This window comes from Leucopleurus acutus (genome assembly GCF_964270905.1).
Source record: "Leucopleurus acutus genome assembly, chromosome: 20".
Taxonomy (NCBI): domain Eukaryota; kingdom Metazoa; phylum Chordata; class Mammalia; order Artiodactyla; family Delphinidae; genus Leucopleurus; species Leucopleurus acutus.
Window position 1 is genome coordinate 23920513 of NC_139162.1, and position 27396 is coordinate 23947908.

The following is a 27396-nucleotide window of genomic DNA, read 5'->3' on the forward strand; positions in this document are numbered from 1 at the left end:
GAGCTGTCCGGCTAAAAGTCATTCTCCCATTTTTTTTTTCCCTCAGCAATTATAAAAACTGCCCTTCCCAATATGGACAGAGAAGCCAAGGAGGAGTACCTGGTTGTTATCCAAGCCAAAGATATGGGTGGACACTCGGGTGGCCTATCTGGAACCACAACACTTACAGTGACCCTCACTGACGTGAATGACAATCCTCCAAAATTTGCCCAGAGTAAGTGAATTCCCCATGCTGGTGAGCATCTAAGTATGATGTTTCCCTTTGAATCTATATTCTAATTTTCAGTGATTCGAAAAATTGATAGCAATCACTGACTGCTTATTATGTGCAAGGTATGGTAATTCATATATATGAAAAACTCTCCTATCACTTTGGTACTAAATGTATCCTCACTTTACAGATTTCAAAGAATTTAAGAACATTTCTGAATATTAAGCATAAAGTAAACAGTGGAGCTGAGAATTAGAACCAGCAAGTCTGGCTGCAAGATTTGTGCTTATTTCTCTATTGCATGGTACCTCCCATTAAGAAAACTCAAAGAGAATGATTGAAATGCACCTCAGATATTGTTCTATCAATAGTCCCACTTGTATAAAAGAAACTAAATCTCTAGAGCCTGAGGTGGGGAAGGCAGATATACAGTACACTTGCTGCAAAATGTACACTCCTCCTTCCTGTGGCTGGTGGGACATCAGTGATCACTGACTCTACCCGTTCCTACTAAAGCTGTGCTTGGCCCCAGAAACCTCAACAGCATTGCAGGCAGCCACCATCAACGAATCAAGGAGACAATCATTATTTGCCAACTTTCTTGTACTCTCATAGAACCCTTTCCTTCTGTGCATTTATCCAAGTAATGTGACACTAGAGAGATGATTTGGGAAGGACTTTCTGACATGGAGAGTCTTGAAATGAGAGAAATAAATGATGAATAGGAATTAGCTGGAACAAGGTGAAACTGGGGAAGAGAGGATGGACATTGCAACTAGAAGAAAAGGATGTCCAAAAGCCCCAAGGAAGAAGGGTGTACGGCCCTGGATGAGAACTGAAAAAATTTCACTACAGCTGGAGCACGAGGCTGGAGAGTTAGGCGGGAATTAGCCATCCTTGGATTTGCAGGTCATTTTAAGTACCAAGACTTTTATCCTAAGATCACTAGGAAGTCGTTAAAATATTTTAACTTGTAGGTTAAGTAATAAGATTTGATTCTAGGGAAATCAGAGAAAATGGAATCTGGCCTTCTTCCAGTGTCTTTCCACACTGCAGCCAGGTAAGGGGTGCTTGTAATCATTCATGTAAAAGGTGATGGAAGCCCTGGCAAGCAAGGTTGGTCGCAGTGGGAGTGGAGAAAGTGCATAAGGGTGTTAGATATTTAAGAGCTAATGGTAACAAAAATCTAAGGATAGATTGCATTTTCAGTTGAGGAGGTGAGTTATCCTATTTCTGACATGAGAGATTACATGCATGCTAGTACTCTTTGCTGGGATAGGAAATACCTTAGGAAAACCAGTTTTTGCAGAGAGAGAGAGAAGAGAGGGGAGGGAGAAGGAGAGTGAGAGAGGAAGGGAAAGACAGAGGTGCGATTTGAAAGTGACACATTTGAGGTACCTTGGAGAATTTCTCTGCAAAAATGCCAAGGTAGGAAGAACAGAAAAGATGGGTTTCATTAAGAATTTTAGGAAAAGTGGGAGTGAGAGCAGTGCCTCTTGACCAGTTTTGCTTCACCGACTCAGCTGTGGGAAAAGCACCACAACCGGCTCCAGCTGGAAGTGGGGGCTCAGACTTTAATCCACTGGAACATTTTCCGTGTGGATAGCATGAGGTAGAGCTTCAAAATGGCGGAGGAGTGAGCCGTGGAGATACCATATACATCAGAAATACATCTATATGTGGAACAACTCCTACAGAACACCAAATGAACACTAACATAAGACCTCAGACCACCCAAAAGGCAAGAAACTCTCCACGTACCTGGGTAGGGCAAAAAAAAAAAAAAAAAAAGGACAAAAGAATAGGGAAGGGACCTGCACTTCTGGGAGGGAGCTGTGAAGGAGGAAAGATTTCCACACACTACAAGCCCCTTCACTGGCAGAGACGGGGGGTGTGCAGGGGGGAAGCTTTGGAGCCACGGAGGAGAGCGCAGCAACAGGGGTGCGGAGGGCAAAGTGGAGAGATTCCTGCACAGAGGATCGGTGCCGGCCAGCACTAACCAGCCCGAGAGGCTTTTCTGCTCACCCGCCGGGACGGGCGGGGGGCTGGGAGCTGAGGCTGGGGCTTCGGTCGGATCCCAGGGAGAGGACTGGGGTTGGCTGCGTGAACACAGCCTGAAGGGGCTAGTGCACCACAGCTAGCCGGGAAGGAGTCCGGGAGAAAGTCTGGAGCTGCCTAAGAGGCAAGAGACCATTGTTTCGGGGTTCACGAGGAGAGGGGATTCAGAGCACCGCCTAAACGAGCTCTAGAGATGGGCGCGAGCCATGGCTATCAGCGCGGACCCCAGAGCCAGGCATGAAATGCTAAGGCTGCAGCTGCAGCCAACAAGAAGCCTGTGTGCAAGCACAGGGCACTATCCACACCTCCCCTCCTGGGAGCCTGTGCTGCCCGCCACTGCCAGGGTCCCATGACTGAGGGACAACATCCCTGGGAGAACACATGGCGCCTCAGGCTGTTACAGCATCATGCTGGGCTCTGCCGCCACAGGCTTGCCCCGCATTCCGTACCCCTTCCTCCCCCTGGCCGGAGTGAGCCAGAGCCCCCTAATCAGCTGCTCCTTTAACCTCATCCTGTCTGAGCGAAGAACAGATGGATTCAGGTTACCTACACACAGAGGCGGGGCCAAATCCAAAGCTAAACCCCAGGAGCTGTGCGAACAAAGAAGAGAAAGGGAAATCTCTCCCAGCAGCCTCAGGAGCGGCAGATTAAATCTCCACAATCAATTTCATGTACCTTGCATGAGTGTAATAGCTGAATGGACAACGAATCATCCCAAATGGAGGCAGTGGACTTTGGGAGCAACGATATATATATATTTTTTCCTTTTCCCCTTTTTGTGAGTCTGTATGTGGATGCTTCTGTGTGTGATTTTGCCTGTATAGCTTTGTTTTTACCATTTGTCTTAGGGTTCTGTCTGTTTTTTTTATATTTTTAGTATAGTTTTTAGCACTTGTTATCATTGGTGGATTTGTTTTTTGGTTTGGTTGCTCTCTTCTTTCTTTCTTTTTGTTAATTTTTAAATAATTTTTATTTTTAATAATCATTTTTTATTTTTCAGTTTAATGACTTTATTTTATTTTTTTCTTTCTTTCTTTATTTTTTCTCCATTTTATTCTGAGCCGTGTGGATGACAGGGTCTTGGTGCTCTGGCCGGGCATCAGGCCTGTGCCTCTGGGGTGGGAGAGCCGAGTTCAGGACATTGGTCCTCCAGAGACCTCCCAGCTCCACGTAATATCAGACGGCGAAAATCTCCCAGAGATCTCCATCTCACCGCCAAGACCCAGCTCTACGCAATGACCAGCAAGCTACAGTGCTGGACACCCTATGCCAAACAACTAGCAAGACAGGAGCACAACCCCAACCATTAGCAGAGAGGCTGCCCAAAATCATAATAAGGTCACAGACACCCAAAAACACACCACTGGACACGGACCTGCCCACCAGAAAGACAAGATCCAGCCTCATCCACCAGAACACAGGCTCTAGTCCCCTCCACCAGGAAGCCTACACAACCCACTGAACCAACCTTAGCTACTGCTGGCAGACACCAAAAACAACAGAAACTATGAATCTGCAGCCTGCAAAAAGGAGACCCCCAAACACAGTAAGTTAAGCAAAATGAGAAGAAAGAGAAACACACATCACATGAAGGAGCAAGGTAAAAACCCAACAGACCAAACAAATGAAGAGGAAATAGGCTTTCTACCTGAAAAAGATTTCAGAATAATGATAGTAAAGATGATCCAAACTCTTGGAATTACAATGGAGAAAATACAAGAAACGTTTAACAAGGACATAGAAGAACTAAGGAGCAAACAAACAATGATGAACAACACCATAAATGAAATGAAAAATTCTCTAGAAGGAATCAGTAGCCGAATAACTGAGGCAGAAGAATGGGTAAGTGACCTGGAAGATTAAATAGTGGAAATAACTACTGCAGAGCAGAATAACGAAAAAAGAATGAAAAGAATTGAGGACAGTCTCAGAGACCTCTGGGACAACACTAAATGCACCATCATTTGAATTATAGGGGTCCCAGAAGAAGAAGAGAAAAAGAAAGGGACTGAGAAAATATTTGAAGAGATTATAGTTGAAAACTTCCCTAATATGGGAAAGGAAATAATTAATCAAGTCCACAAAGCACAGAGAGTCCCATACAGGAAAAATCCAAGGAGAAACACGCCAAGACACATATTAATCAAACTGTCAAAAATTAAATACAAAGAAAACATATTAAAAGCAGCAAGGGAAAAACAACAAATAACATACAAGGGAATCCCCATAAGGTTAACAGCTGATCGTTCAGCAGAATCTCTGCAAGCCAGAAGGGAGTGACAGGACATATTTAAAGTGATTAAAGGGAAAAACCTACAACCAAGATTACTGTACCCAGCAAGGATCTCATTCAGATTTGATGGAGAAATTAAAACCTTTGCAGACAAGCAAAAGCTAAGAGAATTCAGCACCACTAAACCAGCTTTACAACAAATGCTAAAGGAACTTCTCTAGGCAGGAAACACAAGAGAAGGAAAAGACCTACAAAAACAAACCCAAAACAAATAAGAAATTGGTAATATGAACATACATATCGATAATTACCTTAAATGTAAATGGATTAAATGCTCCAACCAAAAGACATAGACTGGCTGAATGGATACAAAAACAAGACCCGTATATATGCTGTCTACAAGAGACCCACTTGAGACTTAGGGACACATACAGACTGAAAGTGAGGGGATGGAAAAAGATATTCCATGCAAATAGAAACCAAAAGAAAGCTGGAGTAGCAATTCTCGTATCAGACAAAATAGACTTTAAAACAAAGACTGTTACAAGAGACAAAGAAGGACACTACATAATGATCAAGGGATCAATCCAAGAAGAAGATATAGCAATTGTAAATATTTATGCACCCAACATAGGATCACCTCAATACATAAGGCAAATGCTGACAGCCGTAAAAGGGGAAATCAACAGTAACACATTCATAGTAGGGGACTTTAACACCCCACTTTCACCAACGGACAGATTATCCAAAATGAAAATAAATAAGGAAACACAAGCGTTAAATGATACATTAAACAAGATGGACTTAATTGGTATTTATAGGACATTCCATCCAAAAATAACAGAATACACTTTCTTCTCTAGTGCTCATGGAACATTCTCCAGGATAGATCATATCTTGGGTCACAAATCAAGCCTTGGTAAAATTAAGAAAATTGAAATCATATCAAGTATCTTTTCCGACCATAACGCTATGAGACTAGATATCAATTACAGGAAAAAAAAAAAAACTGTAGAAATACCAACACATGGAGGCTAAACAGTACACTACTAAATAACCAGGAGATCACTGATGAAATCAAAGAGGTAATCAAAAAATACCTAGAAACAAATGGCAATGAAAACACGATGACCCAAAACCTATGGGATGCAGCAATAGCAGTTCTAAGAGGGACGTTTATAGCAACACACTCCTACCTTAAGAAACAAGAAACGTCTCAAATAAACAACCTAATCTTACACCTAAGCAATTAGAAAAAGAAGAACAAAAAAAAAAAAACCCACAAAGTTAGCAGAAGGAAAGAAATCATAAAGATCAGATCAGAAATAAATGAAAAAGAAATGAAGGAAACCATAGCAAAGATCACTAAAACTAAAAACTGGTTCTTTGAGAAGATGAACAAAAGTGGTAAACCATTAGCCAGACTCATCAAGAAAAAAAGGGAGAAGACTCAAATCAGTAGAAGTAGAAGTGAAAAAGGAGAAGTAACAACTTACACTGCAGAAATACAAAATATCATGAGAGATTAATACAAGCAACTATATGCCAATAAATTAGACAACCTGGAAGAAATGGACAAATTCTTAGAAAAGCGCAGCCTTCTGAGACTGAACCAGAAAGAAATAGAAAATATGAACAGACCAATCACAAGCACTGAAATTGAAACTGTGATTAAAAACTGCCAACAAACAAAAGCCCAGGACCAGATGGCTTCACAGGCGAATTCTATCAAACATTTAGAGAAGAGCTAACACCTATCCTTCTCAAACTCTTCCAAAATGTAGGAGAGGGAGGAGCACTCCCAAACTCATTGTACGAGACCACCATCACCCTGATACCAAAACCAGTCAAAGATGTCACAAGGAAAGAAAACTACAGAGCAATATCATTGATGAACATAATTGCAAAAATCAACTATGCAGAAATGGGCAGAAGACCTAAATAGACATTTCTCCAAAGAAGATATACAGATTGCCAACAAACACATGAAAGGATGCTCAACATCACTAATCATTAGAGAAATGCAAGTCAAAACTACAATGAGGTATCATCTCACACCGGCCAGAATGGCCATCATCAAAAAATCTAGAAACAATAAATGATGGAGAGGGTGTGGAGAAAAGGGAACCCTCTTGCACTGTTGGTGGGAATGTAAATTGATACAGCCACTGTGGAGAACAGTATGGAGGTTCCTGAAAAAACTACAAATAGAACTACCTTATGACCCAGCAATCCCACTACTGGGCATATACCCTGAGAAAACCATAATTCAAAAAGAGTCATGTACCACAATGTTCATTGCAGCTCTATTTACAATAGCCCGGAGATGGAAACAACCTAAGTGTCCATCATCGAATGAATGGATAAAGAAGATGTGGCACATATATACAATGGAATATTACTCAGCCATAAAAAGGAACGAAATTGAGCTATTTGTAATGAGGTGGATAGACCTAGAGTCTGTCATACAGAGTGAATAAGTCAGAAAGAGAAAGACAAATACCATATGCTAACACATATATATGGAATTTAAGAAGAAAAAATGTCATGAAGAACCTAGGGGTAACACAGGAATAAAGACACAGACATACTAGAGAATGGACTTGAGGATATGGGGAGGGGGAAGGGTAAGCTGTGACAAAGCGAGAGAGAGGCATGGACATATATACGCTACCAAACGTAAGGTAGATAGCTAGTGGGAAGCAGCCGCATAGCACAGGGAGATTAGCTTGGTGCTTTGTGATCGCCTGGAGGGGTGGGATAGGGAGGGTGGGAGGGAGGGAGACGCAAAAGGGAAGAGATATGGGAACATATGCATATGTATAACTGATTCACTTTGTTATAAAGCAGAAACTAACACACCATTGTAAAGCAATTATACTCCAATAAAGATGTTAAAAAAAAAAAGAAACACATGAAAGAATGCTCAACATCATTATTAGAGAAATGCAAATCAAATCTAAAATGAAGTATCACCTCACACCAGTCAGATTGGCCATCATCAAAATATCTACAAACAGTGAATGCTGGAGAGGGTGTGGAGAAAAGGGAACCGTCTTGCACTGTTGGTAGGAATATAAATTGATACAGCCATTATGGAGCGCAGTATGGAGGTTCCTTAAAAAACTAAAAATAGAACTAGCATACGAGTCAGCAATCCCACTACTGGGCATATACCCTGAGAAAACCATAATTCAAAAAGAGTCATGTACCACAATGTTCACTGCAGCTCTATTTACAATAGCCAGGACATGGAAGCAGCCTAAGTGTCCATTGACAGATGAATGGATAAAGAAGATGTGGCACATATATACAATGGAATATTACTCAGCCATAAAAAGAAACAAAATTGAGTTATTTGTAGTGAGGTGGATGGACCTAGAGTCTGTCATACAGAGTGAAGTAAGTCAGAAAGAGAGAGACAAATACCGTATGCTAACACATATATATGGAATCTAAAAAAAAAAAAAATGGTCATGAAGAACCTACGGGGTGGACGGGAATAGACGCAGACCTACTAGAGAATGGACTTGAGGACACGGGGAGGGGGCAGGGTAAGCTGGGACAAAGCGAGAGAGTGGCATGGACATATATATGCTACCAAATGTAAAATAGACAGCTAGTGGAAAGCAGCCGCATAGCACAGGGAGATCAGCTTGGTGCTTTGTGACCACCTTGAGGGGATGGAGGGAGGGAGACGCAAGAGGGAAGAGATATGGGGATATATGTATATGTATAGCTGATTCACTTTATTATAAAGCAGAAACTAACACACCATTGTAAAGCAATTATACTCCAATAATGATGTTAAAAAAATTCTTTTTTTTAAAGAATTTTAGAATTTTCACATCTGGCCATTCATAAATCAGACAACAATGCCAACCTTTGAAACCAAATGACTGAAATAAAAAACGTCATCTCTTGCATCCTTCCCCTGACTCTTGTTTTCTTTTCAGTTGCCATTATAGTTAATGCGCTAACATGCAACTCCTCTTTCTCACAAAATGATTGTTTCAATTGAGTGGTGGTGGATAAGTTTCAAGTGTTCCCTTTCTTAGAGGTAATATCGATTAACTACGATCCCACTGAAAGGGATGATGAGAGTAGGAAGAGTAAAAGTGGATAAAGAAACGTTTCATTGGCTTGGTTTCCCAAGGCTTCCTGATGCAGGGTTAGTAGCAAGGTGAGCCCCTTGCTGTCTTATTATTTAATAAGCACACCTCAAGGAATCATCTGAAAACTTTATCTGAAATATAAAGTTGGAAGGAAATGGAATCATTACACCAATTATGAGGGTATTGGAAGACTTGTGCTAGACCGATGATTTTTGGTGCCTTTCTTACGGCAAAACTGTTTGGAAAACATTTTTGTTCCCGGGTCACATATTATGATTTCAAGAGACACTTTAACTTCATCATTAAATAAAAGTGTGTTAGTTCTAAAGAAAACCTCGCCCGTCATCTAAAGTAATCTTGTTATACTGGGAAAAATGAGCCTTAGTTTATCCAAGGGACTCAGTGATTGAGTTCAAACTAGAATTAGGTAATGTTCTCCAGATATAATTTTTCCTTTTGGGTTTATGTTTCATGGAATGTTTATTTTCCCTTGTTCTTGTTGCAATGGGACTACAACTTCCTGGTTGTCTGGGTTTGGGTTCCCCGCAAACAGGCACTGAGACAAGGATTTGATTATAAGTAGTTTATATTGGAGATGATCCCAAGAAACGCCAGCAGGGAAGTGAGAATTGTGAGCGAGAGGAGGTAGAAAGCTGACAGTGTGCGTTATCAAGCCAGCGATGACTGGGGTGACTGGAGCTTCATTCCACTGGGGAAACTCTGGAGCAGTGTAAATAAACAAAAGAAAAGGACCAGCTTAAGATTATCCTGCCAGAGAGGGCAAGGAGCCTGGAATTTTATATACTAAGTTGCGTGAGCCTTTGAGGGCTGCTTCTCTGGGGGTGTTAATTTTCTGATAGTTCTGGACTGACAGGCAATGGACAGGCAATGGACAAAACGGGTTCTGAAGTCCAGAGGAAACCCTCAGCAAAGAAATGCAAGAGTTGGCAGTTGGCTGTAAGGCAGGTGTGACTGAAGTGCTAATGGCCAGGGGTTACGGGGTTGGGGTACCGGCCACTTCCCGTACACCAGTGAAAGTGAGTGACACCAGTACAACAGCCAAAGTGATCTGAATGAAAATGGGACTGATATCACTAAGTAGACACGTTTTCCTGCCCCCATAGGGGAAGCCACATACACTGTAACTGTATTTTGCCTAGAGAGTTTTGAGGGTAGGATTTTTGGTCTTCAGAGCATGGAGAATTTTAGTAACAAGAGGAGTGTTTCATGTGTCTGAACAGCTTGCTGCAGGGCACAGCAGAAGCTTGGTAATTGGATTTTATCAAAAATGGTCTGTAAGTCTGTAAATATAAAGGTAACTTCATAAGTGACTTTCAGTGTGTTACACATTGCATCTATCTGTGCTGAAATTAGCTTAATATTTTATGTTGGGCAACAATGAATATCCCCAAGGGCAGCCAATGTGATTATACAGCAAATTGGAAAGAACATTCACATAGACTCACTAATATCCTGATATAACTCTGCTCCAAGTATGTACTTGGTAAACATATGGTTGAATAAGTCCCATAACTCAGAAGAGTTTCAAAGAGAGATCCCTGCTTCTTCTGGGAACATTTGTCTCTGGCTCATTTAAAAGACTGTACATTCCACAGTGAAAGGATGTTTTTGTCTTTCCCATCACTGTATTGGTAGTATCTATACAGAAGTAGCCAGAGCAAAAGAGGTGCCCAATACATATTTGTTAGATGAATGAATGAAGAACGGAATATGTGCAGTGCTCAGTGTCTCTCCTCTTTCCTAAGGTCTGTATCACTTCTCAGTACCAGAAGATGTGGTTCTTGGCACTGCCATAGGGAGGGTGAAGGCCAATGATCAGGATATTGGTGAAAATGCACAGTCGTCATATGACATCATTGATGGAGACGGAACAGCACTGTTTGAAATCACTTCTGATGCCCAGGCCCAGGATGGCATTATAAGACTGAGAAAGGTAAGCTCAGGAAGGTTTTGTTCGTCTTCAGACCTCTTTGAAACTTGAATGTTGAAGGTGGTAGGGGTTGGGTGGACTTCCTGATGTAATCTTACAACTGGAGGAGGTTTGCCTTCTTAAGCTGTGCAAAAGTGAGTGCTTTTTGCACATCCTATCTTCTAGTCCTACTTTATATTTCAGCTAAACCTCGGTGAACAGTGACCATGGTGGTGCTAGCCTCCCATCTCACCCATCATTTCTTCCCTCTCTGTGTTTCAGTGTTTTTCCATGAGCTGCAGGAACTGGCTCAGTTCTTGTCCAGAGCATCCACCTATGTAGGAAAGCCAACACTCTGAAAGCAACCTTTAAGCAATGAGGGACAAAGATTGGTGGACAGTTCCTATTCACTGAAGAAATTATTGTGAGGCATATTGTTTATGATTCCTTAGAGGATTTTCAGTGGGAATAATCCTCATAAGCCCATAGAGGTGGCAAGTTCAATGGCTTTTCATCCTTTTCTATAGAACTCTCCCCATTTCTAATCTCCTGCTTCCTAGAATATCTCCGCAAAATGCATTCAAGTTTCCTGTGTCTTCACTGCAGGCTCTGCTTTTAGGGAAACTCAAAGACAGACAAAGTAGCCAGCTTCAGTTATTCTGGCTAGTTCTGGCACCAGAAGGACAGGGCCCACCCTGCTATTATTAGATGCTCCTAACTGTGATCAAATGACCAAGCATTGTGGTCAATGAAGCTCATCTTTGCTTTTTTCCCGGGAGTGGGGCTACCATTGGAGAAAGAAACATCTCCATAAATAGTACAAAGAATATATGGCTTTTTAAAAATTGGAGTATAATTGCTTTACAATGTTGTGTTAGTTCCTGCCACAAAGTGAAGTGACTCAGCCGTATGCATACACATATCCCCTCCCTCTTGGACCACCCTCCCCGCCTCCATCCCACCCAGTTAGGCCATCACATAGCACCAAGGTCAGCTCCCTGTGCTATACAGCAGGTTCCCACTAGCTATCTGTTTTACACATGGTAGTGTATTTATGTCAAACCTAATCTCCCAATTCATCCTCCCCTTCCCTTCCCCTCCATGTCCACACGTCTGTTCTCTACGTCTGCCTTTCTATTCCTGCCCTGCAAATAGGTTCATCTGTACCATTTTTCTAGATTTCACATATATGAGTTAATATACGATATTTGTTTTTCTCTTTCTGACTTACTTCACTCTGTATGACAGACTCAAGGTCCATCCACATCTCTCCAAATGATCCAATTTCATTTCCTTTTGTGGCTGAATTATATTCCATTACATATATGTACCACATCTTCTTTATCCATTCAGATGTTGATGGACATTTAGGTTGTTTCCATAACCTGGCTATTGTAAATAGTGCTGCAATGAACATTGGGGTACATGTGTCTTTTGGACACATGTCCAAAATATGGTATATGCCCAGTAGTGGGATTCCTGGGTCATACAGTAGTTCTATTTTCAGTTTTTTTTTTTTTTTTGCGGTACACGGGCCTTTCACTGCTGTGGCCTCTCCCGTTGCAGAGCACAGGCTCCGGACGCGCAGGCTCAGCAGCCATAGCTCACGGGCCCAGCTGCTCCGCGGCATGTGGGATCCTCCCAGACCGGGGCACAAACCCGTGTCCCCTGCATCGGCAGGCGGACTCTCAACCACTGCGCCACCAGGGAAGCTCCTATTTTTAGTTTTTTAAGGAACGTCCATACTGTTCTCCACAGTGGCTGAATCAATTTACATTCCCACCAATAGTGCAAGAGGCTTCCCTTTTCTCTACACCCTCTCCATTATTTGTTGTTTGTAGATTTTCTGATGATGGCCATTCTGACTCATGTGAGATGATACCTCATTGTAGTTTTGATCTGCATTTCTCTGATAATTAGTGATGTTGAGCATCTGTTCATGTGCCTCTTGGCCATCTATATGTTTTCTTTGGAGAAATGTCTGTTTAGGGCTTCTGCCCATTTTTGGATTGGGTTGTTTGTTTTTTTAATATTGAGCTGCATGAGCTGTTTATATATCTGGGAGATTAATCCTTTGTCCGTTGATTCGTTTACAAATGTTTTCTCCCATTCTGAGGGGTTGTCTTTTCATCTTTTTTATGGTTTCCTTTGCTGTGCAAAAGCTTTGAAGTTTCATTAGGTTCCTTTTTTTTTTCTTTTTTTTTAATTTCCATTACTCTAGGAGGTGGGTCAAAAAGGATCTTGCTGTGATTTATGTCAAAGAGTGTTCTTCCTATGTTTTCTCTAAAAGTTTTATAGTGTCTGGCCTTCCATTTAGGTCTTTAATCCATTTTGAGTTTATTTTTGTGTATGGTGTTAGGGAGTGTTCTAATTTCGTTCTTTTTCAAGTAGCTGTCCAGTTTTCCCAGCACCACTTATTGAAGAGGCTGTCTTTTCTCCATTGTATATTCTTGCCTCCTTTATCAAAGATAAGGTAACCATATGTACGTGGGTTTACTTCTGGTCTTTCTATCCTGTTCCATTGATCTGTATTTCTGTTTTTGTGCCAATACCATAGTGTCTTGATTACTGTAGCTTTGTAGTATAGCCTGAAGTTGGGAGTCTGATTCCTCCAGCTCCTTTTTCTTACCTCAAGATTGCTTTGGCTATTCAGGGTCTTTTGTGTTTCCCTACAAATTGTATAACTTTTTGCTCTAATTCTGTGAAAAGTGTCTGGTAATTTGTTAGGGATTGCATTGAACCTGTTGATTGCTTTGGGTAGTATAGTCATTTTCACAATACTGATTCTTCCAATCCAGGAGCATGGTTATGTCTCTCCATATTGCAATCTGTGACTGCTTTTGCTCATGATCATTTGTGTGTGTGTGGTAAATGTGAAAAATTCTGTACATTTTCCATATTTATTTCTCATTGTGACAACTACATTCATTAAAAAACGTGTAGAACACAGTTCAGTATTTTACAGACATGGGCATTTGCAAAGAGAAATACCCTTTTATCTTCATCATGAGTATTTTGTTCAACATTGTTCTTTATATGCTTGCCATGAAGTAGTACAAATTAATTTTAAAACAGATTTGCTGATTCATGAATTAGAAGATAGATAATAGGTCACACTGTCAGGAGCCAATAATTTTGCCCTCTGTCTTGATCAGCATTACAATGACATGACTCCAAGCTTACTATCTGACTCTCTCTGTCATGTTACCCAGGGATGTGCTTCCAATGGTCATGCTCTTAAAATCCCCTTTTGGGGAGGTATTGAAAGTGAGAACCTGGAATTTTCTGGATATAGTTTTATATACAAAATCAATTTTAAAAATCAATTTTGAAAAGAAAATGGCTGCATCTGTTTTAACTCTGCTGAGTAACACTCACTTTAAACCTGGATGGAGCTCAGTATTAAGAGTTGCAAAGTATTTAAAAACTCGTGTGTTAAATACAGTACAGTATAATTATACTTGAGTCAATTATTGACTAAACCAGAGACACAGTTTCCTTGGCTAATGATTCCTAATGTCATTTTAGTTGTTATTATTAACTGCTATTCTTTGTTACCATAAGGTGCTTTTATAAACTGAAGCAATTAGCTGTTTGCTGTATTTTTATTCACCATTATTCATAAACTTGGAAGCATATACTACACATCTTGACACCAAAAAACCCATGTATTTTACTCTAGAGAACAATCTGTAGGGAGTCATTTTCCTGCAATTCATGGGTCCTCCTTTTTGTCTGACAAAATCCCAAGGACACCAGGATGTGTTCTGGTAGATTGTCATTAAGTTGGGCAAAGAATTAAGCAGAATATAATCTCTTATGCTTAACAGCGTTTGTAAAGAATTTGAGATTACAAAATTGTAACAGTAGGGGTGATTAGCAAATTGTGAAAATGTTGATGTTGAGTTGCCTATTCATGTACATACGGGTACATGTGTTTAGTAATTTCAGAATAGACAGGGGATTGAGTATCTGCCTTGTTTATTAGAAAATATATCAAAAAAATCTAAGTCCAATTAGAATGAAATTCAAATATAAGAATCAACATAAAATTTTGAAATAAGAATATATATTTAAGCTTGTATAGGAGTTCTGAAAGAGTTCACTAATGCTAGCTTGTGTTCCAGCTTTTTTTTTAAAATTTGCACCGCAGAGGTAAAGTTCAGTTTCTTATAAGAATTGCCATGGAAATCTAAATTGTCTCTTTGAACCTTGACAGAAATACATCCTTGACATCTGAAGTATTATGTTTGCTGAGAGAATTGGACTGTGAGGGTTCTGATGCAGATGGCCTTCTGGTTGTTTAAGGGGACTGTGTTCTTTTACCTGCCTCTATTTACATAGGTCATTAAGTTAAGTCTCTGGGGCTTTTAAGGAAAGAGGTATTAATAGGTCAGAAATATTTTCAGTAATGGTGCAATGAGGTAATTTCAAATTGCTTTTAACTGGTTGGTGGAAGTCACCACCAGACCTAGTTACCTACCTGTCTGTCAGTCTGTCTCTCTATCTATCTATCATCTATCCTAAATATAAACACAGGTAGATATGCGTCTGTATACATATTTCTTTATATGCCCACCTGCTTCACAGCACAGAACTCATATAATAGAGACCTTCTAGGAATGCCCTAAAAAATAATAAGCCTCATTTTACTCACACGATCAGTAAAGCAGTGATGCTCTGGAAGTGAAATAAGAAAACACTCTTTGTTGGGATTAGTGCTAAACTGTGCTTTATAATGTCTCCATGGACTAAACAATGATTATTTCTAGTTCTTTGCGTTTCACACACTGTTGCAGAAATGATAAAATATCCTTCCCAGATAGAGATTATGTTCGCTGCTGCCTTATCTCTGGCGAGCAGAGGCCCGATTAACTGGCTGATTGGTGTGCAGATCATGCCTTCACTAGTACAATTTTATTATGAGTCTGAAGTGAAATTTCGATGGCACAATTCATGGCTGTGAATATTTTGTGAATTCCAAGTGAAATGAGCAAAACAAAGCAAAACAGCAGGAGATGAGATTCACTGAGCTTGTATAATAAACAGCTATCAATAAATGCCTGTGGAATTTCCAGGTTGCATCTGGGGGAATGGAGGGTGATCCCCTTAAGGCTCACAAATGGGCTTAAATGCACATAACGATCATCCATCAGCATTGCACTCATTTGTCCTCGCTGCTGTGGTCATTAGTGAGAAACATTCATCTTTGTCATTTCTTAACAGCCTCTGGATTTTGAGACCAAAAGATCCTATACGCTGAAGGTAGAGGCAGCCAATGTCCACACTGACCCGCGTTTCAGCAGCAGGGGGCCCTTTAAAGACACGGCGACAGTCAAAATTGTTGTCGAAGATGCAGATGAGCCTCCAGTCTTCTCTTCACCGACTTACCTCCTCGAAGTTCATGAAAATGCTGCTCTCAACTCCGTGATTGGGCAAGTGACCGCTCGTGACCCCGACATCACCTCCAGTCCTATAAGGTATTTCTCTTTTGAAAGGAAAACTGGCTATAGTGCATGACAAGCAGATCAGTACAAAATGTAATTACGTATGCAGTCTGTGTGGCTGCCTTTGAGACTATGTTCACATGACCAAGGAATTTTGGTCAACATGTACTGCGCTTGTGTGTGTGTGTTGCACACACCTGCGAAGAGCTGCATACAATGCCCAGAGCCAGGAATATCAAGATGAAGAAAGATGCTAAGCTTTCAGAGAGCTCAATGAAAAAGCCAAATCGAATATATTTTGCAGTGCATTTGGGTGGATCTTTTATATGGTATTGTTTTTGCTTGTTTGTGTTTTTTTTTTTTCTAGCATTAGAAAAGTACTGCTGTTTTTTTTTTTTCTTTCTTTCTTTCTCCTTTGACAGTTACAGTGAATTATGTATAAGAATTTAGAGGCATGAGATCACTGTCTCAACACATTAAGAGGCCCCCTGTCTTATTTCTGCGTTTGCTGTTTGGCTTTGAAATGATCTTTTTACCACTTTATGGGCATTTCTGATAGGTCAGCATGTTTGGATCGGTGCCTTTTAGACAAAACCTTTCTCTGCCATTTCAAAGATATCTTTTGTTTATACTTTCCCTGCTCAAAATTTTTTCCAGGATGAGAAATATAATCCCTTGTTAAAGTTTTTCTTCCTTGTTTTAGAAATAAGGCTCAGTTCTGGGTTTTTCTTGTTGTTGAACTGTGTACATCTTTTCTCTTTGCCAGTCACCCAAATGACAGTAGATGCTCGAGCTAAAGAGCTTTCTTCTGAAAGAACACTGAAAATCTGTAACTTGTCCATTGGTCTCCAAGGGTGAAGTGTTAGTTAATGATGTGTTTGAGTGTGGATTTCAAATATTGCTTTAGAAATGTTTGTTGAAAAAGAGAAAACTAGACAGAAGAATACAGTTTTAAAGAATTGTCCAGTTAATTTATGAGTTAGATGTCAGCTTATATCCAAGTCATTCAATTTCTAAGTTATAGGGACCTACGGCAGATATCTTTCTAATTACTTTATTCAGGGAAACTCTAGACAAGTGAGCTTTATGAAAGCTTTACTTATTCACTTCTTTTTTGTGTACTAAACTCCCAATACTCCCAAGGGTGCTGAAACCATGAGGCTGGAGGTGAAACCCAGCAGAATAATCAGTGCCCCAAATCATTTGAGTTTGGGCAAAAAAAGAATTATTTTCAGGTCCGGAAAAGTTGTTTTTAACACAAGTCATTTCTAAATTCAGGATAGTAGAGTGTATCTCATAAGGATATAAAAAAAAAACTATCCTTTCTTCAAAAGAGCTCAACCTCTAAGAAGGGGATTTGAGGAATGGTCAGTGGCCCATTCTCTGTTGTAAAGGAACTCAAGAAGTTGTGGACACACAGAATGACCTCTATTTGGCTAAGAAAATCATATCTATCAAAGGGACAAGTATTGAATCCAAGGGTAGGAAGCATCCAGAAAAATAAATTTACATGGGCATCCATTTTTTGACTAAATAGTGAAGTTGTGAAATGGCTTTATACTGAAATTCTAATATAAATAGAGACAGTGGTACTTGTTGAATGAATGAATCTGCCCCGTTTTCCATTGTTACTCCATTTCTTCTGAAAGAACACAGAACAGAGCAATTGCCACTTTCTTCACATCTTTAAGCATAAGAGAGAATATGAAGAAAGTAAACAAGATTGGCCTGAGAGACCAGCCATGGGGTCAGTTTAGCATTTGACTTGTCAAGATTTCTACTCTTGTCAGCAAAGAACCCATAGGGGGCCAGGAGCATGCCAAGCTGAGGACCCTCAGGGCAAATAGGGATTCAGATATCAGGGCAATCCCATGTACACCCAAAACATGGAATCTATAGTAGCAGTGGGAACAGACTTCCTGTGCAGAAGCATGTTCTTCATCAGCTGGAGATGAAGTTTGAGTAACTTTTGATGCCAATACTAACCTCAGATTGGTTAGAAGTGGGTAAACATCCAGGTTCATAGCTCCCCACTTGTTTTTGCCCATTTTATAATCTATCCGTTGACTGATGTAAAAATGGAGATATACTGATAATCATTCCAGCTCACAGGGAATCAGTGATGATTATCACTGTAGTTGATCGTTGTTGTTATTGCTATTGTTATTTTTTATAATTGTCGGTGGCATAAAAGGCAGGTGAAGAAGAAGCTTGAGGCTGCTTAGCAACAACTGCCCAACTTGGAAGCATTTTGTTTCCAGGCAAGCTAAAGGGGGTCTGGGGCTGTGTTACCAGGAAGGGATGGACAGATAAAGTACCACTTGATGACACAGGCATACTCTAGCTCTGATAGATGTCAGGCAAGTGCTAGTTCCTTGGCATATGTGGTTTCACCCAAAGAAGGGGCGATTACTGTTTCAGATCATTTACAACAGGGTTTTGATGCATTATTCAGAAAGTGAGCTCCACACCGTTCTGACTGGAGGTGCACTGGCTCCATAGGAATGAATCTAGAATGTAAGAATCACCAACTGCATTTTTGCAGTTGTCCCTCCCCCAACCCCTGTCCCCCAACTGGGTTATGGAGAGCAGCTTTCCTCTATCGATGCACAATTGGTTAATTTGTTTAGAAAATTAAATTTCCTGACTAGCCAGAGCAGTGCATAGTTCCTTATAAGTCTAGCAGACAGACTTAGAGCCATTTAACCTTTTTAAACAGAACTAGAGGACACAGATATTCAGGGAACTATCAAGTAACAAATAACAAAGCATGATTTTCTCTTTAGGGCTGTTGTATTTTATATGCTAACAAGAATGTACGCATCTTTTAGGGGAGTGTTTACCTTGCCATCCAGCAAGAAATAGGCATTTATTGTGGCATCTGCCATGTTAAAACATGCAGTCATTAATTGGTTGGTCAACTTCCTCTAAGACTCAGCTTCTTTTGAGAGCACATTGTCAAGCTGAAAATATCATGTATATTAAAATTCTTAAAACTAAACCTATTTCTATGTGTATAAACGTATCTGTATCTATACCTATGTCTGTATAAGCCCATCAGGGCAAACAGACAGTGACACAGAGGTAAACTTCATGGTCTTACCGTCTCCCTTCCAGGAACATTAATTAAGCATGTGCTACTTTCTTCAGTACCTTATGCCTCTCAGTAATACAGAATACGATTGTGTAAATTATTTAAAAGATGCCATATCTTGAAACTACAGCAGACTGCATTTCAAATCCTGTCACTCCTACTTTCCAGTCAGACAGCTGGTCTCTTGGAATTCTCTGAGACTCAGCTTCCTCATCTGTATTTTGGGATAATATCATCTTGGGAGCTATTAACACTACCAACTAATAAAGCCACCATAAATTTCATATCTTAAATGCAAATTAAAAACCTAGTACTCATTTCACCTTGCAATAAATCTTTCTCTGCTCCAAATAAATAAATAAAATAAAAATAAAATCCTAGTAGTCATTTTAGCAGAGATCCTTCTACTCAAGGTTGCTGACAGTGCAGAATTACCTGTTATTTTTTTATTTAACAGTTACATGCTAAATCGTCTAATTAACATCATTTAGTCTAATTTGCCCTTGCTACTGTGATGAATATTGTTACTAGTGAGTGCTTACTATGTGGCAGGGATGTGCTAAATGTATTCAGTTCATTTCCTAACACCTTTATGAGATAATATGTGTACTCTCTTAACAGATGAGAAAACCGAGGGTGAAAAGACTAACTTGCCCACTGTCATACAGATAGTCAAGAATGGAACTGTGGTGCATTCTTTTTTTTTTTTTTTTTCTGGCAGTGCAATGCCTGCTTTCTCTTCCTTTGTCACACTCCCTTTCTTTCCCTATGATCTCTGTGACTCAAACTGTGTCTCTATGTGTTGTGATGGCTTAGCAGGACCAATTATTTTCCTCAAAATCTTCTTTTATGTGTTTGTTTATTCTTAATTATATAATTTGCAGGTGTACAGCATTATAGTTCAACATCTGCATACACTACAGAGAGAGCACCACCACAAGCCTAGTCACCATCCATCACCATACAGCAGATCCCCTTCATCCATTTCATATCCTCAACCCTGTTCCCTTCTTGGTAGCTACTAATCTATTCTCTGTATTTATGAATTTGTTTTTATTTTATTTTGTTTGTTCATTAGTGTGTCTCAGTTGACACATATGAGTAAAATCATACAGTATTTATCTTTCTCTGACTTATTTCACTAATCATAATACCTTCACGGTCTGTCTGTGTTTTCACAAATGGCAGGATTTCATTCTTTTTTGATGACTAATATTCCGTTGTGTGCGTGTACATGTTTGTGTGGCATCTTCTTTACCCATTCATCCGTAGATGGACACTTAGGTTGTTTCCATATCTTGGCTATTATAAACAAGACTGCATTGAATTAGCAGGACCAATTTAATTGAAATAATAAACTATTCATTCTCTAAATGGTCTCATTCAGTCCAGGATGCATACCAGGAAAAAGGAGCATACAGATATCAGGTCTGTGGAATTAACCAGAGTATGGGTGGAGTGTTCCTTTCTCATCAGTCTAGCCCCTTTGTATGGGTTTGTTACTATCGGTTGTGAACCAAATTGTGATTAGGGAGGTAAAGGAAAAAACAGCGTTATTGTTATTTGATGAATCAGACATTGTGCCAAGTTTCTATTATGTATCATTTCACTTAATTCTCACAAAAGACACCTGTGAAGTAGTCAGTATGATTCCAGCGTTATGGAGGAGACTGAGGCTCTGAAAAGATGCTTCCTGTGCATGTTGACATAGCAGGGGGTATGGGGCCAGGGTTTAAACCCGGGTTTCTTCTTACCACTGATGACTATGTCTGTGCATGCTTTGCTACGTTCTGGTATTTTGCATGAGGTGTGTAGGATGATGACAGCTAATGTTTACTGAGTCGGTACTTTGTGATAGACACTCTGAAATGGCATTTGAGGGAGCAAATTGTTTACCCGTAAGGTGAAACTTCCTAGCACAGAGTAAGTGTTAAATACAGGTCAGTGCTTTCATGTAAACCTGCTATGGCTCATTTTTTTCCTCTCAATAAAGTCATGTCAAGTGTATATTTGATTTCACCATGGCTTTGAGTGGCATGTGACCGTTTTTGTAGATAGTTGCTTCCTATTTATTTTTTGCAAAGCATTCTCCGTGAGTAAGACTACATGAGCTGCTTAAATTCAAAGTGGGAATAATGGCCATTCAGCAGGTGAAGCAGGCTGACACATGACCATGGCGGCCACAGTGCTCTGTTGCCCTAATTCCTCTCTTGAATGTAAGTGCCCACTCAACACAAGACACTGCTTTTTTTTTTCCTACTTGTATTCTGGCATTTTTATAATTCGCCTCAGTTACCAGGCTTGCTGTTAATGAGCTCTTTTCCTGAAAACACTTCTTATAGTCCTGATGTCCAATGATGCTACAGTGAAAATGCTTCATACTGTAGAAAACCTGGCAATTGTTCGGCGAATAAACTGTGTATCGATTGACTCTCTCCTCAATCTTGCAATAATCCCCCAGAGACTTTGTCTTTTTGTTGTTGTTGTTTTTAATTGTGATAAGAACACTTTACATGAGATCTACCCTTTTAACAGATTGCTAAGTGTACAGCACAGTACTGTTAACTGCAAGCACAATGTTATACAGCACATCCCTAAAACTTATTTGTCTTGCGTAACTGAAACTTTATAGCCATTGATTAGCAACTTCTCATTCCTCTCTTCTCCCAGCCCCTGGCAACCACCATTCTATGCTTCCATGGCTGACTCTTTTAGATACCTCATGTAAGTGGAATCATGCTATAATATCCTTCTGTGGCTGGTTTCTTGTACTTAGCAAAATGTCCTCCAGGCTCATTGATGTTGCCGCACATTACAGAATTTTCTTCGTTTTAAGGCTGAATAATACTCCATTCTGTCTATACACCACATTTTCTTTATCCATTCATCTGTCGATGGACATTTAGGTTGTTTCCACATCTTGGCTATTGTGAATAATGCTGCAATGAATGTAGGAGTGCTAATATAATTTCAGTTAGTTTGAATAAATGCCCTGAAGTGAGATTGCTGAATTATATGGTAGTTCTATTTTAATTTTTTTAGGAACTTTCATACTGTTTTCTGTAGCTGCTGCACCACTTTGCATTCCTACCAACAGCGTACAAGGGTCTAGTACACAGACTGAGTCTTTTTAAAACAATTAAAACTTGGTCACTTAGTTCCTGTGCACTCTTAGCCAGTTAAAATTTGTCTCCCAATTCAACAGTACCAGCTTTTCCAAGTCATTTCCCCAAAACACTCACTGTACTGCTAATTCAGCTAATAGTGATTAGTATTGAGTCATATATTCATTTAGTCACATGGCCATTCATTCACATTACTATATATATATATATAACATGTTATATATACTATATATTATATTCTGTGGCACATATGACTTGTCTATATCCATATCTATGTATTTATATCTATATCTATATCTATCTAATCTATGGTTTCCTAAGGAATTTCTATAAAGACAGATCCTCTGCCCTCATGGACCTTGTTCTATAGTAAGGAGGCTGGTTAAATAGCCATGTTAAATTCAAGGCTTTCACATTTATGTAACTAACCTTTAAGGCTATCTGAAAATGATAAACAAAACTAGATTATGGAACTTCAGGGTCACATAGAGGAAGAGGTCTCCTAGTTGTCTAAGGAATTGCAGTAGAAGCAACCACAGATATCCAGTGATGTTAAAGGGGAACTATCTCACACTCTAGAGAACCTGGTATTAATCTGGAGGGTGGACTGTATGTATATAATTTTCTCTCATTTTTTATTCCCTCCCTCCCTTCCTCCCTCCTCCTTCTCTCTCACTATAAAGAGAAGCTTTGGGTAGAAAAAAGACTCCTTTTTTCCCTTAAAGGAATAATAAATAATATGTGATGCAGGGACTTTAGAATTCTGGGACTAGCAGAACTCAGATAATATTATTTATTAAAGCAGTTAGAGCAACCAGTAGAGCAATTAGGGGCAAAAATTGAAAACTTGTAGATGGAATTTTTGCTACTCGAAGTGCATGGGAGAAAATGCTAAAATGGTTTCTTTAGGCATAATAACAAAAGCTACCATGAAATTAAGCAGTGAGAAAGAAACAGTTGGAGTTCAGTGAAATATATAACTGATTCATAACCAAGGGCTTTATTTCATTATTAGTGGCTCTAAACAGCATCTTTCCTTGCAGTTGGCTCAACATTGTATCTTCCTATAAATTTGCCACAACAAAATAGTTTTTATAATATAAAAGTGCATTAATTCCTGTTAAATTTGGAAACTAGAATATACACTGCCCTTCTCCAAGAGCAGCATCTCCCTAACTGGGCTCTAAGGAACATCACTGGGACTAAAGACAGGGCAGCCAGATCAATTTGAACTCAAGTTTCTTTGCACCAGGATTTGATAGATGAGTTACTTGGCTCAGGGGCTTTGCACTCTTTAAGAAGGAGAGATTTAGCCTTTAAACTTTCTGTAATTTTTCACAGAATCTGAAACATTTGATGTAAAGGACATTCAGGCTTCTGTGCTGGTCTGTACTCTAGATTCTAATGCATCAAGCATTGCAGAGCATTGCAAACATCATGACACTTATTCCTATTTGTGTAGTAGAATATACGTTGCCCCCTTTTCCTTTCCATAGAACCTACTTAAGGGAGGACCCATGACTAGTGAATACTTTAAGTCTATTGCATGAGGCCAGAAGTCAGCAAACTATAGCCTGTGTGCAGAATCTGGCCTCCCACATTTTTTAAAAATAAAGTTTTATTGGAACACAGCCACTCTGCATTGGAATAGTTGTGACAGAGACAGTATGACCTGCAAAGCCTAAGATATTTACTTTATCAAAGAGTTTGTCATCTCCTACAATAGACTGGTAAGAGCTTGGATTTTCATCAGTAAGTTGAATAGTTGGTTCTCACATAATTCCAGGATCTTATTCTGTCTAGCAAACTCCCTAAAGGTAAGATTTTAAAAATATTTTTTAAACTTAGAGTAGTCAAAGAAATTCTTTTATTAGAATCCAGCTGTATATGATGGGGTTGATGTCCCCCACGCTTGCCTTAGAACCCTTGGGACGTTAGTTCTCATGGGGCACCTGACAGTGTGCACTTACGTTGAGTCAGCCAGAAAAATCTGGCTTCATTTAGTGTAGCTTTGGGGAAAATCACCATAACTACCATACACACTGTGAAAGGACATCCTGAAAAAGACTGAGATGCTTACTCTCTTGGACTGGGGAATATATTTGTTTCTGGCATCAATTTCTCATAATACCCTGTATTTCTACCTGCCCTTTCCATTCTCCAGGCCTCAGTGATGACTATGATACAGACTTTTTAGAACTGAGGCTGGTGATTGCCTTAGCCAGACTCTGGCCTCTGCAGTTCAGTGCCTTCAAAACCGCTGACTTGCACAGCAGCATTTCTCTCTCTGAAAGCATGAAGGGGCATGAAATAGAATTGCACTTGGAACAGACTTGCTGGAGTATGTTCAACAAACTCTAACATGCATTCTCCAATACAAGAGTAGATTTATTATTATTATTATTTATTTTTTATTTTTTATTTTTGTGGTACGCGGGCCTCTCACTGTTGTGGCCTCTCCCGTTGCGGAGCACAGGCTCCGGACGTGCAGGCTCAGCGGCCATGGCTCACGGGCCCAGCCACTCCGCGGCATGTGGGATCTTCCCGGCCCCGGGCACGAACCCGTGTCCCCTGCATCGGCAGGCGGACTCTCAACCACTGCGCCACCAGGGAAGCCCAAGAGTAGATATTTAATGAGTAATACTGGAAATTTTTTGTGGCTCTTCAGTCATGCCTATTTAGTGTTTAGCACAGTGCCCTTCACATATGTCTCATTTACACTGTATTACAGGAACTCTATGAATTACCTGTATTCTTATCCCCATTAAACACATTGGTTGCAGGTTGTTTTCCTGGGCAGTAGATAGAGTTTGAAGTGCAAGCTGTTTGTTAGAGGGCAGCACCTGTGACTGGAAGGGGACAGAAGCAGGCAGACTTAGGGAACAGTAAAACTGCAGTGCGATCCCAGCAAAGCCTTGGCCCAACCCAGTGGGATGAGTATTGATCATCAGAGGAGTCCTGTGTCCTGCCAGAATGGTAGGGCCTTTATCCCTCTGCTGGCTTAATCTCCAGGTAACTCCTGGAGAGGACAATTTCTGCAAGAGAGGCAGATTCTAAGGACCTGCTATCTAGAGGGTCTCCCCTGCCCGCTCATCCTACAGCTCTGGCATCCTTCCTTAAAGGGGCATCTGCCCCGAGTATGTCCATCACGGACAAGTGCACAGAACCTCTTTACTGGTGGAGTAATTTGCCCAACTTCACGCTGCTAGTCATCTAGCTCCAAACCCACATGTTACCTCCAAACTACAGTGTCTTCTCTTAGGCAAATATATATTTGTTCTACATTTTTAGATGCAAATGCTAAAATGACAAATTGATTTAGCTGAAATGTTAACCAGTGTGGTACAGTAAACCTGACTAACAATAATCAAAAATTATCAAACTGATGAGAAACTCTGGTCTGAAGTCCAGGAGGAGAGGCCTCTGAATGCAGCCCCCCTATGAGCAAGTGGAAGTAGACTGAGCACAGAGAAAAAGAAAAAAAGTTGAAAGAATCTTGAAGTCATAAACCTGGGGCTCAGATATAAACCTGATGGAAGCCGTAACTTGGGTCTCAGACACTGGCTGAACCTCCCAATGCTGCGCCCTGGAGCAGAGGAGGTTAGCGCCCAGTGCCCCGCATGACTCAGACCCAACTCCTGGCCCTCAGGTGACTGCACCTGACTGGGAAGCCCCTGACAGGAGGCCACCCCTCAGGCGTCTCCAGGACTCAAGGAGAGGAGCCCCCGACAGGATGCCCGGCCCTCAGGCAACTCTGTGACAGGATGGCTGCCCAAACTATGTGGCTGACAGGGTCCTGGTGCTCGGGCCTGGTGTCAGGCCTGAACCTCTGAGGTGGGAGAGCCAAGTTCAGGACACTGGACCACCAGAGACCACCAAGGCCCATGTAATACCAATTGGCAAGAGCTCTCCCAGCATTCTCCATCTCAATGCTAAGACCCAGCTCCACCCAACAGCCACCAAGCTCCAGTGTTGGATGCCCCATGCCAAACAACTAGCAAGACAGGAACACAACCCCACCCTTCATCAGAGACGCAGCCTAAAATCATACTAAGTTCACAGACATCCCGAAACACAACACTGGATGCAGCCCTGCCCACCAGAAAGACAAGATCCAGCCCCACCCACCAGAACACGGGCACCAGTGCCCTCCACCAGGAAATCTACACAAGCCACTGACCCAACCTTACCCACTAGGGGCAGACACCAAAAACAACGGGAACCATGAACGTGCAGCCTGAGAAAATGAGACCCCAAACACAGTAAGTTAAGCAAGATGGAAAGACAGAAAAATAAGCAACAAATGAAGAAGCAAGGTAAAAACCCACCAGACCAAATAAATGAAGAGGAAATAGGCAGTCTACCTGAAAAAGAATTCAGAATAATGATAGTAAAGATGATCCAAAATCTTGGAAATAGAATGGAGAAAATACAAGAAACGTTTAACAAGGACCTAGAAGAAGTAAAGAGCAAACAAACAAGGATGAACAACCCAATAAATGAAATGAAAAACTGTCTAGAAGGAATCAATAGCAGAATAAATGAGGAAGGAGAACGGATAAGTGACCTGGAAGACAAAATAGTGGAAATAGCTACCGCAGAGCAGAATAAAGAAAAAAGAATGAAAAGAATTGAGGACAGTCTCAGAGACCTCTGGTACAACATTAAATGCACCAACATTCAAATTATAGGGGTCCCAGAAGAAAAAGAGAAAAAGAAAGGGTCTGAGAAAACGTTTGAAGAGATTATAGTTGAAAAGGTCCCTAACATTGGAAAGGAAATAGTCAATCAAGTCCAGGAAGTGCAGAGAGTCCCATACAGGACAAATATGAGGAGAAACACGTCAAGGCACATATTAATCAAGCTATCAAAAATTAAATAAAAAAAAATATTAAAAGCAGCAAGGGAAAAGCAACAAATGACATACAAGGGAACCCCCATAAGGCTAACAACTGATCTTTCAGCAGAAACTCTGCAAGCCAGAAGGGAGTGGCAGGACATATTTAAGTGGTGAAAGGGAAAAGCCTACAAGCAAGATTACTCTACCCAGCAGGGATCTCATTCAGATTCTATGGAGCAATTAAAACCTTTACAGACAAGCAAAAGTTAAGAGAATTCAGTGGTGCTGGGAAAACTGGACAGCTACATGTAAAATAATGAAATTAGAACACTCCCTAACACCA

The 27396-nt window shown here is 40.5% G+C and overlaps 1 protein-coding gene across 2 annotated transcripts in view; it reads left to right on the forward strand.

The window, feature by feature from the left end:
- Positions 1 to 27396, forward strand: part of CDH8 (cadherin 8) — a gene marked incomplete at both ends in the record, with an annotated part of 366396 nt that overhangs the window by 197446 nt on the left and 141554 nt on the right. For both annotated transcript variants that reach the window (XM_082862070.1, XM_082862069.1), the window contains 3 exons: positions 47 to 214; positions 10384 to 10571; positions 15774 to 16027. In XM_082862070.1, coding sequence (XP_082718196.1) covers positions 47 to 214; positions 10384 to 10571; positions 15774 to 16027 — 610 coding nt within the window. The remainder of the gene's footprint in view (positions 1 to 46; positions 215 to 10383; positions 10572 to 15773; positions 16028 to 27396) is intronic.